The sequence below is a fragment of the Diorhabda sublineata genome, chromosome 2 (assembly GCF_026230105.1).
Source record: "Diorhabda sublineata isolate icDioSubl1.1 chromosome 2, icDioSubl1.1, whole genome shotgun sequence".
Classification (NCBI taxonomy): Eukaryota; Metazoa; Arthropoda; class Insecta; order Coleoptera; family Chrysomelidae; genus Diorhabda; species Diorhabda sublineata.
This window is the reverse complement of record NC_079475.1, coordinates 13,314,929-13,332,725: the sequence shown is the minus strand read 5'-3', so window position 1 is coordinate 13,332,725 and position 17,797 is coordinate 13,314,929. Positions and strand designations below refer to the sequence as shown.

Genomic DNA, 17,797 nt, shown 5'->3' with positions numbered 1-17,797 from the left:
CCTCAACTAATGACGTACCTAGTCCGGCTGGTGAGACGTCAAAATGACGTACTTACTTTTGACAAATGACGTATAAGTAGGATCAAAAATATAAAAAAATTCGTTCAAATTAATACCAGTTTATTACAAAATCTTAAAAAACTACATACTATTACACTTATAGAACATAAAAGTTGAAATAAGGAATTACTAATGATGCAATAATGAAAATGACAACCATTCCCGCTTGAAAGGAAAAACAATACATTTCGAAAAAACTTTGTGGCAGTGCAATAACTCGATATACTCCGATAAATTTTGGATGCGATAAACATAGAATTCTTTTGAGTCGACAGGGTATTTGTAAAATGAACGGTAATCCTGAAACCTCCTACCTAATATAAAAACTGCTCCATTATTATCCACTACTATATTTTCTATTTTGAAAACCAATCCTTCTAAGGTAAGACAAAAACAATTTGCTTCTGAATATTATGCAATAGAAAAAATAAAATCTTTATAATGAAGCTTTTTATACTGCTTGCAAGAGAAATTTGGCGTTGGTCCTAAGAAATGGGACAATTCACATTTACAGAAGTGTTCATCATCAGGTGAAGTAGAGTCATGTTTTTCATACACTGTCATTTCAATTTCTTTTAAGCGTCTATTAATCTGTTGTAACGGTTTATTCGGAGACTGAACTAACGATTTTAAATGGTGGAGATAATTTTCAAATGGAAATGCTGACGAATTGTCTAGTGGCCCGAAATTTTCAACGTCATCTGCCAAATGTAATAAGGAATGTACATTGTAAACTAAGAACTCTAATCCGTAGATCTTTTCACTGTGCGTTACGAATAAATGCAAAAGTTGGCGCGCAAATGGAACTCCGAATTTTTCAATATGGCGTTTAGAAATAAGTATCATAATTGAACAATGAAATAGCAAAAAATGCTCATATATTGCCAAATCGACATTCCCATACAAAGCAACTGGCCCAATATACAGTAAAAATGTTCGAAATTCCGTTGCTTTCCAATCTGCCAACTGGGACAAACTGCGCCCTTTCCGATTGAATTCTACTGGAATACATTTACTGAGAAAAACAATTTTTTCAGATACATTTTGAAATGCAGTAGAGCTCATTTTGGCTCGGCTTGCGCGTCCTGTCCAAATACGCAAAAGTTTTTTCATTACACCTAGACAAACTAGGTGTATATAGTCTAAAGAAAATACATAGATCAAATCTATAGGAAGAGCTATTAGAGGAGATTCTCCATGATGATGAGATACATCAATTTTAGTCCGAAAAGATTCGTTGTCTCTCTTGTTAAAAGGTAAATTTTTGAAAATGACACGTCCCAGGTGTTCTCCAGAGTTGTCGCACCTTTCACAGGAACTATACCCTGAATGGGTCTTCACACATTTCAGATATGCGCGCGCAGGAGCATCGCAAACAAAGCTGTGAACTTTTACTTCATGGATATTATTATTAATTTCAATGCCCGTGGTAAGTAAGTTCGATAACTCAATTAAAAAATCTTCTAAAAACGCTGACAATAAATTTGGTTTGCCACTTCCTAAAAAAGAACCAACAACAAACGGCTCACTATTAAAATTTTTTACAAATGCTAAAATGGGCCAGAGATCATGTTTCTGACCATTTCTATAAATGGACAGTCCATCTACATTAAATGAAATGTTGATAATGCTGTACTGAGAAATATTAGGCACTGACAATAACTTTAATTTTAAAGCGTTAACAAGTCCAAAATGACAATATTCGCCATTTAACAACGATTTTGTTTTCGTTTCTCTGGGCGTTTTCAGCAGCGTTCGACTGTCTAACGGTAACTCATTATGGTATGGATGCAAGATATGCAAGAGATGAGTAACTACTGTACGTCGAACGTACCTTGAAACTGCCCAGTTTGACAATTTCGAATGCAAATCGCTAGGCGGCGTTTCATTAGAAAATAAATCGTTAGGGGCCACGTTACTGGAATAGGAAGTCAAATGGTTGTATAACGTCGCATCATTGAAGAGCAAATTTTCATTAGGCGAGTTTACATTAAAATCTAAATCTCTTGAGGAACAGGTGTCATTTTCACTTTCACACATTGAATCAGCAAAAAAATGGAATTTGATGATTCATTGGAATCATTATTAACTATTAAAGATGTATTATAACAATTCTGACTCACAGGTGCTAAATTTGCTTCTGCCACCCTTCTGTAGAGTTGTCTTTGACTAACAACACTTTTTTTCTTACGGGTTGCCATGCTGCTGCTTTTTCAATTTCTCTGGTGCATGTTTCAACCACACCTTGATGGTATCTTCTATTTCTTTCTGACTGACTAGAAGGGAGCTTTTTCTTACAGCACCTAAAAATGTTGTTTCAGATTAATAATAAGTATGCACCTACAAGTGAAAACACTTACCAATAATCACATCCTTTACGTTTAAGTTTTTAAAAGCCTTTTTCTCACCTCGTTTGCCACAAAAATTCCAATTAGTTGCAAGAGAATAAGTGAACAAAAAATTTAAAATGCGGTTTGTATGTCCAGTAAAATCTCTCCCTCCAAAAGTCGATAGATATGCCGACTGGAATCACATAATTTAAATTGTAAAATACATATTAAGTGGTACAGAACACTCACCAAAGCCAGGCAATTATTTTTTTCACCCAGGTATGTTTCCAATTTGGTAATATCCTCTTGAGAATTCAAAGGAAACTGTACGCCTATATCATCTGGTAAATCTGTATTACTGGCGTGATTGCCACTGCGATCTTGTTTTCGGATCCACTGCAAAATTTGATTGTTCTGTTCTCTAATGGTCTTCAATAAAGTGATTACAACTTTTTGCTGCCGTCCGCCATTACGCGCACACGCGTTCACACCAGCAGTCCAGCACGCATGCGCCTGCACGTCTCGTATCGTATCGTGGCATTTCGATTAAAAACGCGCCAAAATTAAATCTTGGTCGACAGCCTCGACAGGAATCGATGCTAAAAATAATTGTTTCCTACTAATAAAATAGTTAAATAATTGTTAATTACAACATTCTCACTTCATCTTTAAATTCAAATTGCATTTCCACTTAAAACGTCAGTTTAGTATTTTCATTGCTAATTAATGAATTTATATTTATATCCAAATTTTAGGTAAACAACAATTTAAAATGTACAATTTTTTATAAAGCACGTATAGGGCTTAGTTTTTGTAATAAACTTTCGTTCTAATTTTTTTTATAGTTGATTAAAAAGCACTTAAAACGACCGAAAACGTACGAAAGACGTCTCTAGACGACGTCAAAATGACATCTGAAATGTCACGTCATATGGACGTCGCTTATTGGTCTACGACGTCGCCGACTAATAATGTCCAATAATTGACGTCATTATAACGACACTGTGCTGCTTGGGCTGTCGTAGATATAGTGAATATAGAATAAAGTCCTGTTGATATTTGAATTATTTCATAGGTTTGTATGTGGGGTGAACTAGTAGACGATACTAATATAGATTCAAGAGTATGGCCACGAGCTGCTGCAGCTGCAGAAAGAATGTGGACGAACCCATCTACCGCAGCTAATACAGCAGAGTATAGAATGTTCGCACACAGAGAACGTTTGATCAAGCTAGGTATCCACGCGGATGCTGTTATGCCTGAATGGTGTATAGAAAACGAAGGTGAATGTAACGGATATCTCTAGAATTGTAATTTAAATATTTAGGAATAAAACTCTCATGTAAATATGCTCTGATTTCAAACGTCTACGTTCAGTAAAATAAAATTGAAAACCTCTTTGGAATAACGGTTTAAATTACAGAATAACCTATTTAAAAAAAAATACTATATTTCAGAAATTAAGTGTTTAGTTTAAGAACTAGAATTTACAATAGATTGCACCTTGCAAGTTGCAACTAAACTGAAATGTTAAGAATATATAACTAGGACCTTATTATATGGATAAAACTAAGACCATTCTTTAATACTCAGGGCTTTTGATCAATCCAAACTGTTCTTTATTGTTCTGTGCAGCTTATGGTTGTAAAATGACCATACAAGTTTTGGATTAGTAAGTAGGTTATATTGCTAGCTCGCCCATAAAAAAAAAAGACTATAGTAATTTATGACACTACATGACGGCAAGAAAAGCTATTTAGTTAGGTTATTAGTTCCACTACAACTTGTCCTTTTCCTATATCACATATTTATCGAATAATTTGGATAGGCGGTTTCAGATTGGTATCAGCAACATGAGGTGTGTTACTCGGCATCTTTACATGTTTGATGATGAGTTGATTGCCAATCAGTGTGTACATTAAAAATCAGGTACTTGCTTCACCTATTATGATAAAGGAAGATATGATGCAGAGTCTTATTTGATTTTAATTATCTAATACCCGACCATATTTTCAAATTTAAAAGACATAACTTCGTAAATGTGTGAAAATCGATAGTGTTAATTTGAAATACTAATTTTAAAACTTTGTCGATAGATCTCATCAATATCTATCTGTATGTTAAAGTCATTATGATTGACGCATGTGCAGAAGAGTTTCTATGAAAAAAGTTGCAAAAGTTATAAACTTAAGTCCAATTAAAATATTTGATTAAGCAAAATTATTTTTGTTTATCTTTATTTCAGTCTCTAGCACAACCTAACCTAACCTTATAAAAATTACTAGACTTTCATTTTATCTATACAGTTTCATGATGATCGTTGTGGGGTGGCTTATCATACTTGTGCCTCTAATTGAATTAAAATTGTGATGACCGTAACCATGTGATTCCAACTTTACTGGAACTTACATAAAATACTAAGTTGAAAATATTAATTAATTTATTCGACGTTCAGGGAAGGAACGAATTACGTCGTAGTATGCCTACCTGTCCATGCAAATTTTTCTCGGCCTTAAAATTTATTGTACCAGGTTTCATCCCAACAACATCAATATCACTGCACTGCATATAATTGCACTGTAGACATCCGGATAAAATTTCTAAATTGTTGTGCATCTTCTATCCTCAACCAATTTACGAGTGTGAAAAATTTATATGAATAAAACAATTTATACTAAACTTGTCACTGTGAGTGGAGTCTCTCACTTTCTCTCGAGACTTGGGCAGGTGGATATGAAATAATCGACATCTCGAGACTACAATGAAAAAATCCCATTGGTCTTCAAATTTTCTTTATCCGTAGATACTGGTGTACTATTTGTTCCTTATTTTCTAATTCTATCTCACCATTGTGACCCTATTTCCTACATTTACATTTTGTACATTAAATTCCGGATAAATATCTAAATTAGACTCATTTGCAATGATAGTAATTGAATAAAGGCAAGTTTCGAAGAGTTTTCAGCAGAATGTCATAATTCAAGCAGTTTGCTATATTTCAGTCATGAAAATTAGTTGATATATAATTTTCTTTGACAAAAAATTGTAAAGTGTTCAAGTTTACCATCAGTTACGTTGTACTTTAACTGAAAATAAAATTGCTTGTTCATACTATGGCGTCATTTTATGATTTTACTGATCTGAAGTAGATATTGTCATCAATTAAGTTGTAGAGAAAAGTAGGAATGATAGAGATTTTATCTTGCAGGAAAATGAAACACTGAAAATATTTATTTTAAAAAGCATTTCATGTATTAAGAAATAAAATACAATATTTACAATACAAGTTTCTACTTAATTTTATAAATAGTCACATGATACTTTAGCAACATAATTTTTTAAATTAAATCACTCTCAATAATTAGGGGGTTCACTAACGGCAAAATTATATAAAGTAATTAACACTTCAGTTACAATTTGTAAAAATTTTTCCAACATACCATTTGGCACTCTTTTTATTAGATATTGATACAAAATATAAAAAAAAAATAGTTTCCATATTTCCAAACATTATCAGGTTCCATTGTATAGTAATCATCATGCCATCGATTGTCGATTTTCAGAGGTGATATATCGATTCACTCAATCTGTTCAGTACGATATATCGATTTTTTTGGTCCGAGTAATCAATTAATCGATTTCAGATGGCCATGCCCTAATATATTAACATTATTTGCAGTAAGCAGTTCTACAGGAGCCATATAGTCTCATAGGATGACGGTTACTTAACCTAAATTCTATTTTTCAATACACTGTCTGACTGAGACATGAAAGAAATTTCAAGTTTTAGTCACAATACCGTTTTTCAAACTAGTATTATTGATACAATATTTTACAAATCATAACTTACTGTTAATTGCATTAGGTAAAATGTACCATAAATTTTAAATAATTAAGATGAAAAATATTGTATTATAAAATTGGACAGTCTTTAGTATACAATAAGTTTTAAATTAAAATTATTTCATTTTGAGTTAGAATTTTATTAGAAAACTGCAACTCGCAAATTTTATTTTTATTTTAAAACTTTCTGCAATATAGGTATCGAACTATATACTTTTATTATACATTTATTATAATTAGAATATATATATATTTATATATGAAAAAACATTTATCTAGACACATTCTGTAAATTATTAGTGCCTTAAGATATGAACATATTGTAGTTATGTAGCTTGTTCATATAATTATAAAATGTGTACATGACAACACTAGTTTTGTGTAGTTCGCGAACGAACTATGTTGTAAGAATGCTCCCACAGATAAACTACTCGAACTAGTTCCCCTCATAACTGTCCATTGTTCACTAGTGTGATAGCGAGAGTGACATAAACCGAACGCAGTGTTCCCAACTCTCAAAAATTTATCTACCTAAAACCCCAATTAAAAACCCCCACAATTAATACAACTTCCCCCTAAAATCCTTTATTATTAGCATCATTTTTTTTAAAATTATACATATCGACATTGAATAACCTCAAAATTTTTGGAGATGGTTAAAATGTTGGGCAATATCCACTATTCCGTTGCAGTGTGGATCGAACCATAATCATATGTTATCCTTATTATCATCATATTTTATTGTTTACAATGTTATATAGCGATATTTGAACATTTCATCTCACATTTTTACCTCTAAATTTGGAGGAGAAACCACTATGTTGGGAATCCGGACCGAACGTACAACGACGTACAAACGGAATGGCAATACTTGTTAACTGCACATGCGCGTCTAGTTTAGTTCTTCGGTCTGTCAGTCAGAGGAGCTATATATTCTATGGTTTTAGTCATTGAAAGACAAGACGAACGATAATTTTTAGCGCGGCAAATATATAAACATTAATTAATTAACATGTAAGCCAATCTTTTCTAAACAGGCCCAATTATTTAAGGAGGGTTTATGTTGATGAACGTTCTATGATTAAGTTGGCTTAATCCTTTCTTTTCCTTTTTCTCTAGTGTCAATTGTCCTAAACTGAACTACAATATGAATATTTACGTCAATTGTCTCACATTAACGTCATATGTCATTTTAACTGAAGATTGTATTGAAATTGAATGTATGCTATACATTTTAATGTCTAATACTTAAACGTTCATTTGTTGTGTCTTTAAATTGTAAATTCATATCGTCAGTATCCTGAATCTATATTCTTTGTAAGGCAAAGGAAGCCGCGAAGTGCAAACTTTTCACAAGATGAAAAAGTTACATTATAGAACATAATATCGAAATATGAGTGTATAAGCTATTATATAAATTTATAATTCTCCAAATTTGTCAAGAACTGATGGAAATGTACTAATTTCATAAATTCTCATTATTCTCCTTGCCAGGAACATCAGGATAACATGTGGCGGGATCTCATACTCATTTTTTATCCACTTTAAGCGATTATAACAATGAAAATTTCGAAAATTTATCTAAGATTGTTGAAAGAATACTAATTTCATAAATTCTCAATATTTTTCTCGTCAGAAACATTAGGATAGCATATGGAGAGATCTCATACTCATTTTTTAGCCACTTTAAGCGATTATAACAATGAAAATTTATCGAAGATTGTTGAAAGAATACTAATTTCATAAAAGAATAAATAATTATATCATTTATATACACAAACGATAACATTACAAAGTGGATGCCGACAAGCAAATAGTAGTGGGTAGTTATTACTAATAGAATCATCATCGAGTCATTGAAACAACCTTCAACTACATGAACAAGCTATTTAACTTCATTACAATATAAAGTCCAATAAAACTGGTCAAATAAGAATGAGCAAAGTATTCATAAACTCAAACATAAGAGTACTCTGATAAACGTTAATAATTATCACTTTTTAGAACGTTTAGAAACTTTTCGTTAAAATTCTTTGAAGATTTAGTATCAACTTTATCATAGTAGAGTAGCATTAAAACACACCACATTCTAATTGAAATTTCTGGAATCGTTGATGAGTTTCACATTACACCAATATTTATAATTACACTGATTTAGTTACGTTTCGATAATTTACTATCAATCACAGCGTCAATGAGAGGGTTGATATAGTGCACATAATAGGGAGCGCGTCAATAGGTGGCTGGTACACGTGGAGAGAATGCCTTCTGATCGATACCCGCGCAGAACTATGTGTGGAGTTCCTAGAGGACGGTGACCTTCGTTGGTTGGAGGACGTTGTAGCGGACTTTATCCAGCTAGGGTTTCGACGTTGGAAGCACAGAAAGGATAGGCAGTCGATTGTTGAGAAGGCCATAGTTCTCAAAAGACCGTGGTGCCAGTTAAAGAAGAAGAAGAAACAGAATAGATGTTACGCCCGAGCATTGAGCGAAAAAAAAAAACGAACGCGACGCGTTCTGGACGATGCCGAAAGACCAATTACTGAAATGACATAATTTTTGCTTTTTTCCCGTTCTTGTTGACCACAACGCGTCGTGGACAATGCTCAAACGGCCACGACGCGTCCTGGATAATTTAGAAAGCTTATATACCGTTATCATAAGTTAGGTAACAAATTTGAATTAAGAGATGCAAGGTCAAAATGAATTTATTAAAACAAATTTCAAAAGGGATTTGACGCGTTCCGGATGATTTAGAGAGCTCATACACCGATCTGTTATTTTTTCTTGTGGGGCCTTTTGAAGAGCAACGTTTTTACAGGAGGGTCACGCACCCTTCCCGACCTCTGAACTGCAATTGAAGAAGAATTTGAAACTCTTAGTGGGCAACTTGACATGCTTCACCGCACCTGCCTTTCCGTTGAGAAACATTACTATAAATGCATTGATCAAGTAGCGCAATAATTTGAACATTTACATTGTACCGAATCCCTTTCGGAATTTTTGTTAATGAATTTGTTACCTGACTTATAATCTTGCTGAATCATCCAGGAAGCGTCGTGGTCAGTATTTGGTGTTTCGGTAGCGTCCAGAACGCATTGCGGTTATTTTTTTCGCTCAATAATTAATCGTTCTCGATGTTTTGACGTAACGTAGATATCACAAATCATAGTTTTTTGAAGCCGTGTTATAACGATACTACAATGAAATAAATAAGGTGAGAAAAACCGAGGTATAGATCATATAGAAAAAATTCCATTTTCAAAAAAATTGTCTGTTAAATAAAAATGTGAATTGGAGTATTTAGAAATGATGTACAGATACGTAAGCATATCATTAACCTAATATTTCTTTAATTTCTTATATCTTAGACCTTTTGATATAATAATGTTTCCAAATGTTCTTGATTTTAGGCCTCTTCTGTTTTAAAATTATTTTTTTTTAATGATTTTTGGAAGATAAAATTTATTTATAAAATATAGAAAATATAACGAATGGGTCGCAAACCAGTATTACCGGCTGAAATGGAAGAAGACTTGGTACAGTACTGTTTGGAAATGGATAGAAGATATTATGCTCTAGGACTTGCAGATATTCGCAGGCTGGCTTACCAGCTTGCTAGAAGAAACAACCTTCCCCATCCCTTTTCAAACAGAGATAGTAATGCCGGTAAAAAATGGCTCCGAAATTTCTTGAGACGTCATCCCAAACTATCTTTGAGAAAACCGCAGGGGTTTTAAAAAATAGAATAAAAGGGTAGAACCCCGGAAAATATCAAACGTTTTTTTTGAAATACTGGAACCAGCGATGGAGAAGATAAGTTTCAATCTCCTTAGAAAAGGTAGACGAAACCGGTATCACCACGGTACAATCTAAGGTTGTTAGAGTCATCACCTTGAAAGGAAAAAAACAAGTGGGAGTTGTGGGTGCTGCAGAGAGAGGAGCACTTGTAACCGTTGTTACATGGATGAATGTCGCCGGAGGATTCGTTCCTCCGTTATTTGTTTTTCCACGGAAAAATATTAAGGCCGAGCTATTAGACGGAGCTCCGGCAGGATGGATCCAGAGCCCCATATTCACCAGATGAATGGAATATTCTATCAATCATGTCAAGCCTTCAGAAAAAGACCCCGTGCTGCTCATTCTTGACGGCCATTATAGTCATTCGCGGAATCAGGACGTTATAGACCTAGCCTAAAAAAAAATTATGTCTCTATTGTTTGTATTCCTCCACACACCTCACATAAAATTCAACCGTTAGATTTGTGTTTTATGTCTCTATTAAAAACATACTATTCATAAGAAATACAAAATTGGCTAAAGAATAACACTTCTCGAAATATAAATTTTTTTGAAATATGAAAATTATTGTGTCCTGCTTATCAGAAATGTGCCAGCATGCTGAGATATCAGCCAATGGATTTTTTAAAGCAGGAATTTTCTCATTCGATCGGAATATATTTTCAGACGTAGACTTTCTAATAGAAAAACAAAGAGAAAGAACTCCACCACTCTTCCGATAAGACTCTTTCGTCCGAACCAGTTCACACCAATAGCTCAATGCAACTGTCAAACACCCCCGAAACAATAAACGGGTAGCGGTGTTAAAACTAAACAGTTATTGAACATTGTAAAAGTTCAAGACTTTCCGCCTTTACCATCCTGCAGTTCAATGATTCCTACTTCAAACAGGGAACGTAAAACCCTACAAGCACGAATTAGAAGCCGGTGTTAAAAAGAAACAAGGAAAAGAATCACTTAAGAAAAAAAACCAGTTGCGAACATTATAAAAATTGAGTAAAACTAAAAAGTTGTTGGGCAAAAACAAAAGGGTGAAGAATATAGAAGACGAACGTGAACCCTCGGTCTCCTCAGAAGATATGTTATATGATGATGACTCAGATATGGATGCCGACGAAGAACGGACAAACATGGAGAAGCCTGGGTGCAGTGTTCAATTTGCTACCGATGGTCGTATGAATAATGTGCTGGTAGTGGCAAAAAGAAAGCATACATGTGTGATTTTTGTATGGAAAAATAGGTTCCTAATTTTAGATAAGGTATCCAATTTTGGGAATCTTTTTTTTTAATTTGGAAAAGTGTGTCATTCTTTAGTTTAACCAATTTTTCTCGTTATTCAAATATGAAATAAATATTTTAGTTTGCACCACGTGTTTTCATAAGGCAACACGACATTTTAATCATAAAAGAATAATTACAAAATGTTTTCTCTTAGGAAAAAACGCAACTAAAAAAAGTATCCAAAATCAGGCAACACTCCTCTATCAAAATATTTTGACGTTTCGACTTTTCTTATCAAAATATTTTGTTAAATTTTATCTTTCTCTAAAAAATTATTAAAAAAAGAAAGAAGACCTAAAATCAAGAAAATTCAAATGCATTAATAAACCTAATGTTTTGAAATTGTTCGTTTTCATCTAAATAGATTAAATTTATTTCTAATAAAAATAATAGATTATAAAACATACTATTATAGAAAATAATGTTTTGAAGACATTGTTTCCTGTATCTGACGTATAAAATCGGTGTTTTCCAATCCTAAACAATTTTATACATTAAAGGACGGTATCCGTTAATCGGTCGTTGCTTTCATTTTTTTTTACTTTGCGCATTCTTTCTGTTAAAATATATGAATGAAAAAACAGACCCACAGGTAGGAAGATATGTTGGAAATTGATTTAAAAATATTCTAATGAATAATCTAGAGTGAATATTCTAGAAAAATAGCTTTAAACAATACTATTAACTGAATCACGTACTAACCACAAAACACGTTTCTCGATCACATTTTCAAAACAATTATTTACAAATTTAAAAAACCGTTGGCTCGTGGAATATTTATACATAGTAGAATAAATTTTTGTATTACGATTTTGTCTCCATTTGGTACGACGATGTTAACTAACCGATTAAATTGGATGGTTTCTCTTATAGGTTACTTTCGTTTATTATCTTATATTTATACTTTTCGTTTCCACTGGTATTAAATTTGGATTTCAAATGAAAACAAAATCACATTTCACAGGAACTTGAATAACAACGATCTTATTAATCTATCTTTATATATAAACAAGTGGAATACTTAGTAATTTAATGTTGAAAAACAAAATATTTGTATCCAAAAATGAAAAAACTGGTATTTCTTTTCTGGTATATTTTTCCACGAATTGAAATTATTCAATACTGAATTATTATCATTTAACTATGTAAAAAATGCACGACACTATTTTGAAATAATTCAAATCTTTGCTTACAATCAGAGGCGCCAAAAAAGTTTAACAAAACTTCAAAATTATAACAATATATTACCAACAGAGTAAATTACAAACAAATAATCTCTGGGCCATCAATGAAGTCTTATAACACTTTAAAAACCTTCTTTTTGACCCGTTTACCACGAATATTTATACCGCGCATTACGAAAGTGACGCTTTTGCTTTTGGTAACTACCTAAACATGTCATTTTTTAGCCTTCAGGGTTTGTGGTAATAACATAATTTGTTTTTATTTTAATGAGAAGATTATGTAGCAAATTACTATACGGATGATATTATCCGACAAAAAAGGGGACGCGTTCGCCCAGTCCGACGACCGAAACACGTCAATTTTGAGCCTTATGGGTTCGTGATTTTAACACACCTTTTTCTCCACAGTGTTTAAAAATTGTGTACGAAACACCGAAATAAAGTAAAGGCTTCAAATTCTAAAAGAGACTTTTTGAACTGTGTCCACAACACTGCTCTTCACCTCTGCCTTCTGCCTTTCTCTCAAGCGCCGCTGCTAGTATCAATGTTGAAGCTGATAAGTCACCACTATCCTTAAGACGACAATCTTTTATCTTGTCATATGCTGCTCAAGTATCTTCCAATCCTTCTAATGCTGTTCATTCGCTACTTACCACCACGTCCCTATTCCCATCCCCTACTGCCGCTTACTGAAGGATATAGAATTTTCTTATACGTTATTTTAATGTTTACCTCTCCATCAATCAACAAGGATGAATAAATAGTAGATTAAAATTATATAGAATAAATATGCACAACTTAATAGTCTTCTATTAATTTATTTAATTCTTAAAATTCTTAAAACAGGTCGCCCCTGTTTGTAGCAAAAATAAAGTTTACATTTACTATGGTCTCCGCATTGATGACTATCCCAATTTTATAAATGATATAAAATTCAATATTCAAAATAATGTTTCAATTAACGAAACAAAAGTCGTAGAAAAATACTAAGGACAAGTGTATGCAATGTATCGAATAAAAAATATATTCCAGGCAAAATAAGTCGACGCGAAGACACTTTGTACTATTCACAGTATAAATTACACCACTATTCTGACTTTTAAATATTTCTCGATAACATAAAAAATATATAGGTACTGACAGTTATTTTTTTATTTATTCGTTCGATATATTTCCACCCGATTATTTCGTATGTATGTATGCATAAAACTGATCCAGGTATATAGTTTTCGAACGTCAGCTTTGGAAATAGTTTTGTAAACAGGTAAACTATTAACTTTTAGTTTATGTTTAATAATAATCGTTAGAATTATTGGTTATCAAAACTATTTCGTTATATTTGTATTAAAGGTTCATCAAATTCTGAAAATAAATACAAAATAATGTATATTACATATCGCACCTCCGCTGAAATAGTGTCATAACTCAAAAAATTATAAAATCTCTTATATTTCACTATTAGTGCTATATAACTGAAAAATTTTATGGTAAATGATGTTATTTGAATAGTGAGTGTAACAAGGGGGAAAATCTACTCAAATTCTTGGTCAGAAAAAAGTAAGTTAAGCACAAAGATGACAATATACAAATCATAGTGGAGCCCATTTTGACATATGGATGAGAGTGCTGGCAACTGATGGATAGATAGGAGATGTGGAAATAAGACTACTTGAGAAGATCGTGCAGAATATCCAAAACAGAAGATATACGACTTCAGAGAGACTAAGAGAGACTAAGCATCTGCTCTGGTACGGACATGTGCTGAGGATGGAGTAGAACAGGTGGCCGAAGAAAGCATTGTTATATTAACCGCTAAATAGAAACGAGCCTCAAGGACCTGGAAGGAAGGAATTGAACAGACCATGAGATTTTTTCTACATACCAAGCCGTATTGAATAAATTATAAACTGTCAATCATTTATGGTTTAACTATAATTTAAAATTAGCATAAATAGGATGGGTTTTATTGATTATCAAGTAAATTTAACATATACAATGTAATTTTTTACATTAGCTTTCTTCCTAACACCCTATTGATCTACAGATGTCGGTAGATAATATAAGTGAATAATTATTACTAATCAAATGAAGAAACAACTAAGTTGAAATATCTGGAACCGTTGGTGATATTCGTACTGAACACATTGTTTACGCTACCACTTCACCAATAATAAAAAATTACACTGTCTGATATTAGCGTTTCGATAAACAAGTTATCGTCTTCAGAGACTGAAGGTAAACTGTTTACCTTCAGTATCGGAAGACAGTGAATTATGAGTGTTGGTGTAGTGGTAGTGTAAACAGTGTGTTCAAATGAATAAACACTTTAATATGTAAGAATGCTAAGTTCAATTATGAAAAACAGTGATTTTTTTAGATGGAACGACTCATCAGAATTATTGGGAAAAAACTTTTGCGCTAGAATAACGCTGCACTGCTTTCTTATATTCTTGATATATTTCTTCAAGATTTGAATCGTATACTGATTACACATATAAAATGAATATGAAATTTACATCGTCTTGAATGAAATATACTAGAATCTTTCAAGTAAAATCCGGGATTTCTGTACCTTTTTAATAAAACAATAAAAATCAGAACCCCCATAAACAGCTCTATGATAGTTAGTGCCCTGTTTTGCTAGAGTAATATTTAATACGTTTTTTATGTAACTTAACAATAAAGATTCGAAAATTGGTCATCTTGAAGTGACTAATGGAATTATAATATCATCATCATGCTGTTTAATCTCTTGGATTATGGCTAACGCTTGGGGCGTCTACATATCCCTTTATTGGGGTGGATTACTCCCTTGTTGTAATTTTTTGTAGATCCTGACCTCGTTTGTCAGTTTTCTTCATTCTTTTCTGCTTTTGAATTTTGCTCTCCAGTCTACTATTCCTAGGATTCTGGTATCTTCTTCAAAGAAAATTTTCACTAAAACGAGTTGTTTTCTATGGTGGCTGGAAAGTTTCCGGACAAGTTTTTTGTTTATTTTTTTAATTGAAATATGATACATAAACACGTTAACTTGATCTATAACGAAAACGCTATGTTCGTTTACGAACTGTGTACGATTGTGTCTTTCGTCCCTGTCCCTGTTTGTGGAAAACAAAATAAAATCGTCATCCTTATACTCGCGTCAATGAAGCCTTTGCTTCAAAAGTCCTCAAAAACAGCTCCGATTTTGATAAATTTTTTTTTATATTATGTGAAATCAGAAACCTCTTAAAGCGGGGACGGAACTATTTATATTGTTTAAACAATATCAACGACATTTATATGAAAAATTCAGTTTGGTAAGATAAGATGGGGTAAGTGTGTTTACGGGGTAAGTGTGTAATCCAACGTTATTTCTTGAGTGGGTTTGAAACTGCTTCTGCCATCTATGAATAACTGAAGACACATACATAAATTCTAGAACTAACATATAAGGCAGCAACAGATACCTTCAGTTGAGGTGAAAATTAGTATTTTCTGTTATTATGTTAATGTGGTCAAATCATCTAGTTCGTTGCTCTTTTTTCAATCTATAATCATCGGGACAAGTACATTGATTTTAAGCAGTTTTTTTTATTAATAAGGTAAGAAATACTGTAGTTTTAACTAGTTAATGTTATTTTCTTTTTATTTAGGTTTTTGATATATATTTTGAGCTACTACACACTTGCCTCCTTAAAATATAATACCAGGGAAGTGTGTACTATTTTGAGAGGGTATGTGTGTATGTAGTACACACTTTCCCCAAGAAAGAATTGTATCCAAGGAATATTTCTCTTTTAGGATTGCGAAAGTGTATCAGTCTATACTTTAACAAATAAAATGGTTAGGAACTACGTCCGAAAAAGCAAAAGGGCTACCTCCTATACAAAAGAAGATTTACAACGGGCTATGGAAGAAGTGAGGTCTGGAAGAATTACAGCATACAAGGCCAGTCAAAGATTTAAAATTCCTATGATGACCCTGAATTATCGTTTAAGAGGCATTCGAGGGGTAAAGAGCAGTAGTCAAGGTAGGAGTACAGCTATTCCTATTCAGGAAGAAAGAGAAGTCCTTAAAATTGTTGGCGATTATGTTAAACGAAACAAATTAAAGACTCCTTTTAAAGCAGGATTGGCAGGGGAAGATTGGTTTCTTGGATTTTCGAAACGACATGGTTTGTCCATTAAGAAGCCACAGTCAGTAGAATACGCCCGCAAAAAAAGTTTGGATCCGTTCATTATTAACAAATATTTCGAATTATTGAAGAATATTCTTGATAACTTAGGCTTGCGTGATAAGCCACACCTCATCTGGAATCTTGATGAGTCCGGTTTTTGTATGGATCCATCTAAGACGAAAGTTGTAGGCAAAAGGGGAACAGCAGCTTCTCGTACCACAGCAGGTGCTGGACGAGAAAACATAACGGTTCTAATGGCGGGAAACGCTGCTGGGCATAAGGCACCACCTCTTATCATATTTAAGGGTAAAAATATATGGAATGAATGGGTTGCTCCCGATGGTCAAGGATTCCCAGGTACAGCCTACGCGGCTACAGCTAACGGTTGGATGGAGTCAAATATTTTCTTAAAATATTTTGAAAAAAGTTTCCTAAAAGAAATTGGCGATGCTAGACCAGTGCTATTAATTTATGACGGTCATACATCACACGTCGACGAACGCCTTATTGAGTGTGCTTTACAAAATAATGTGACAATATTAAAACTTCCCCCTCATTCTAGTCATTTGCTACAACCGCTCGACCTCAGTGTATTTCGATCCCTTAAATCAAGGTGGGATACCGAAGTTATCGAGTGGCAAAGACATCACCAGGGCCAACGAATTCCTAAGAATCATTTTAGCAAGCTAATAGGAAAGGTTTGGATGGAAACTAACCCCGATATTATAATCAGCGGATTTCGAAAGGGGGGAATATTTCCATATAACTCTGAAGTTATTTCGAAGGAGCACTTTGATCCACTTGCAATGAAACGATGGGAAAAACATGAAAAGGATAACAACAACCGCAATGATATACACGTGAATGACCAAGACCAGGCTGGTCCATCTGTTGATCAACCCAACCAGATTAACAGAGTCATCAATGAAAATGCAAGTGAAGGTAGCACTACTACTTTTGAAGAACTTTTGCTGGAAAAAGTGAAGCAGCACGAGAACAACAATCTAAAAAAAAAAAGAACAAAGATTGCAAGCGGTGCGGAAGTTATAACCTCTTCGGAGGTTGTTGAAAGACTACAGGAGAAACAACAAAAAAAAACAACCAGCGAAAAAGAATAAACTACGTGAAAAAATTGTGGA

At 33.3% G+C, this 17,797-nt stretch overlaps 3 protein-coding genes across 4 annotated transcripts in view; 2 read left to right on the top strand and 1 right to left on the bottom strand.

Moving 5' to 3' along the window:
• LOC130453397 (chitooligosaccharidolytic beta-N-acetylglucosaminidase) overlaps positions 1-17,797 on the top strand; it is a 36,601-nt gene extending 18,804 nt beyond the window's left edge. The window contains exon 9 of the mRNA XM_056793112.1: positions 3,466-17,797. Coding sequence (XP_056649090.1) covers positions 3,466-3,696 — 231 coding nt within the window. The 3' untranslated portion in view covers positions 3,697-17,797. The remainder of the gene's footprint in view (positions 1-3,465) is intronic.
• On the bottom strand, positions 104-2,859 carry LOC130453398 (uncharacterized). 2 transcript variants are annotated; one of them, XM_056793113.1, is made up of 3 exons: positions 2,640-2,859; positions 2,421-2,583; positions 104-2,363 (listed from the first exon to the last, which is right to left on the bottom strand). In XM_056793113.1, the coding sequence occupies exon 3, from the start codon at positions 2,098-2,100 to the stop codon at positions 472-474; it is 1,629 nt and encodes a 542-aa protein (XP_056649091.1). In that variant the 5' UTR covers positions 2,101-2,363; positions 2,421-2,583; positions 2,640-2,859; the 3' UTR covers positions 104-471. The 2 variants fall into 2 exon arrangements, with proteins under 2 accessions (XP_056649091.1, XP_056649092.1); XM_056793114.1 differs by having other exon boundaries at positions 104-2,583.
• LOC130440602 (uncharacterized) lies at positions 16,322-17,776 on the top strand. The gene has a single exon (XM_056773864.1). It carries the CDS (start codon positions 16,322-16,324, stop codon positions 17,774-17,776), a length of 1,455 nt encoding a protein of 484 aa, XP_056629842.1.

Excerpts from the sequence above, each read along its gene's own strand:
- LOC130453398 (XM_056793114.1), bottom strand. The coding sequence starts at position 2,100 with ATGTGTGAAAGTGAAAATGACACCTGTTCCTCAAGAGATTTAGATTTT.
- LOC130440602 (XM_056773864.1), top strand. The coding sequence starts at position 16,322 with ATGGTTAGGAACTACGTCCGAAAAAGCAAAAGGGCTACCTCCTATACA.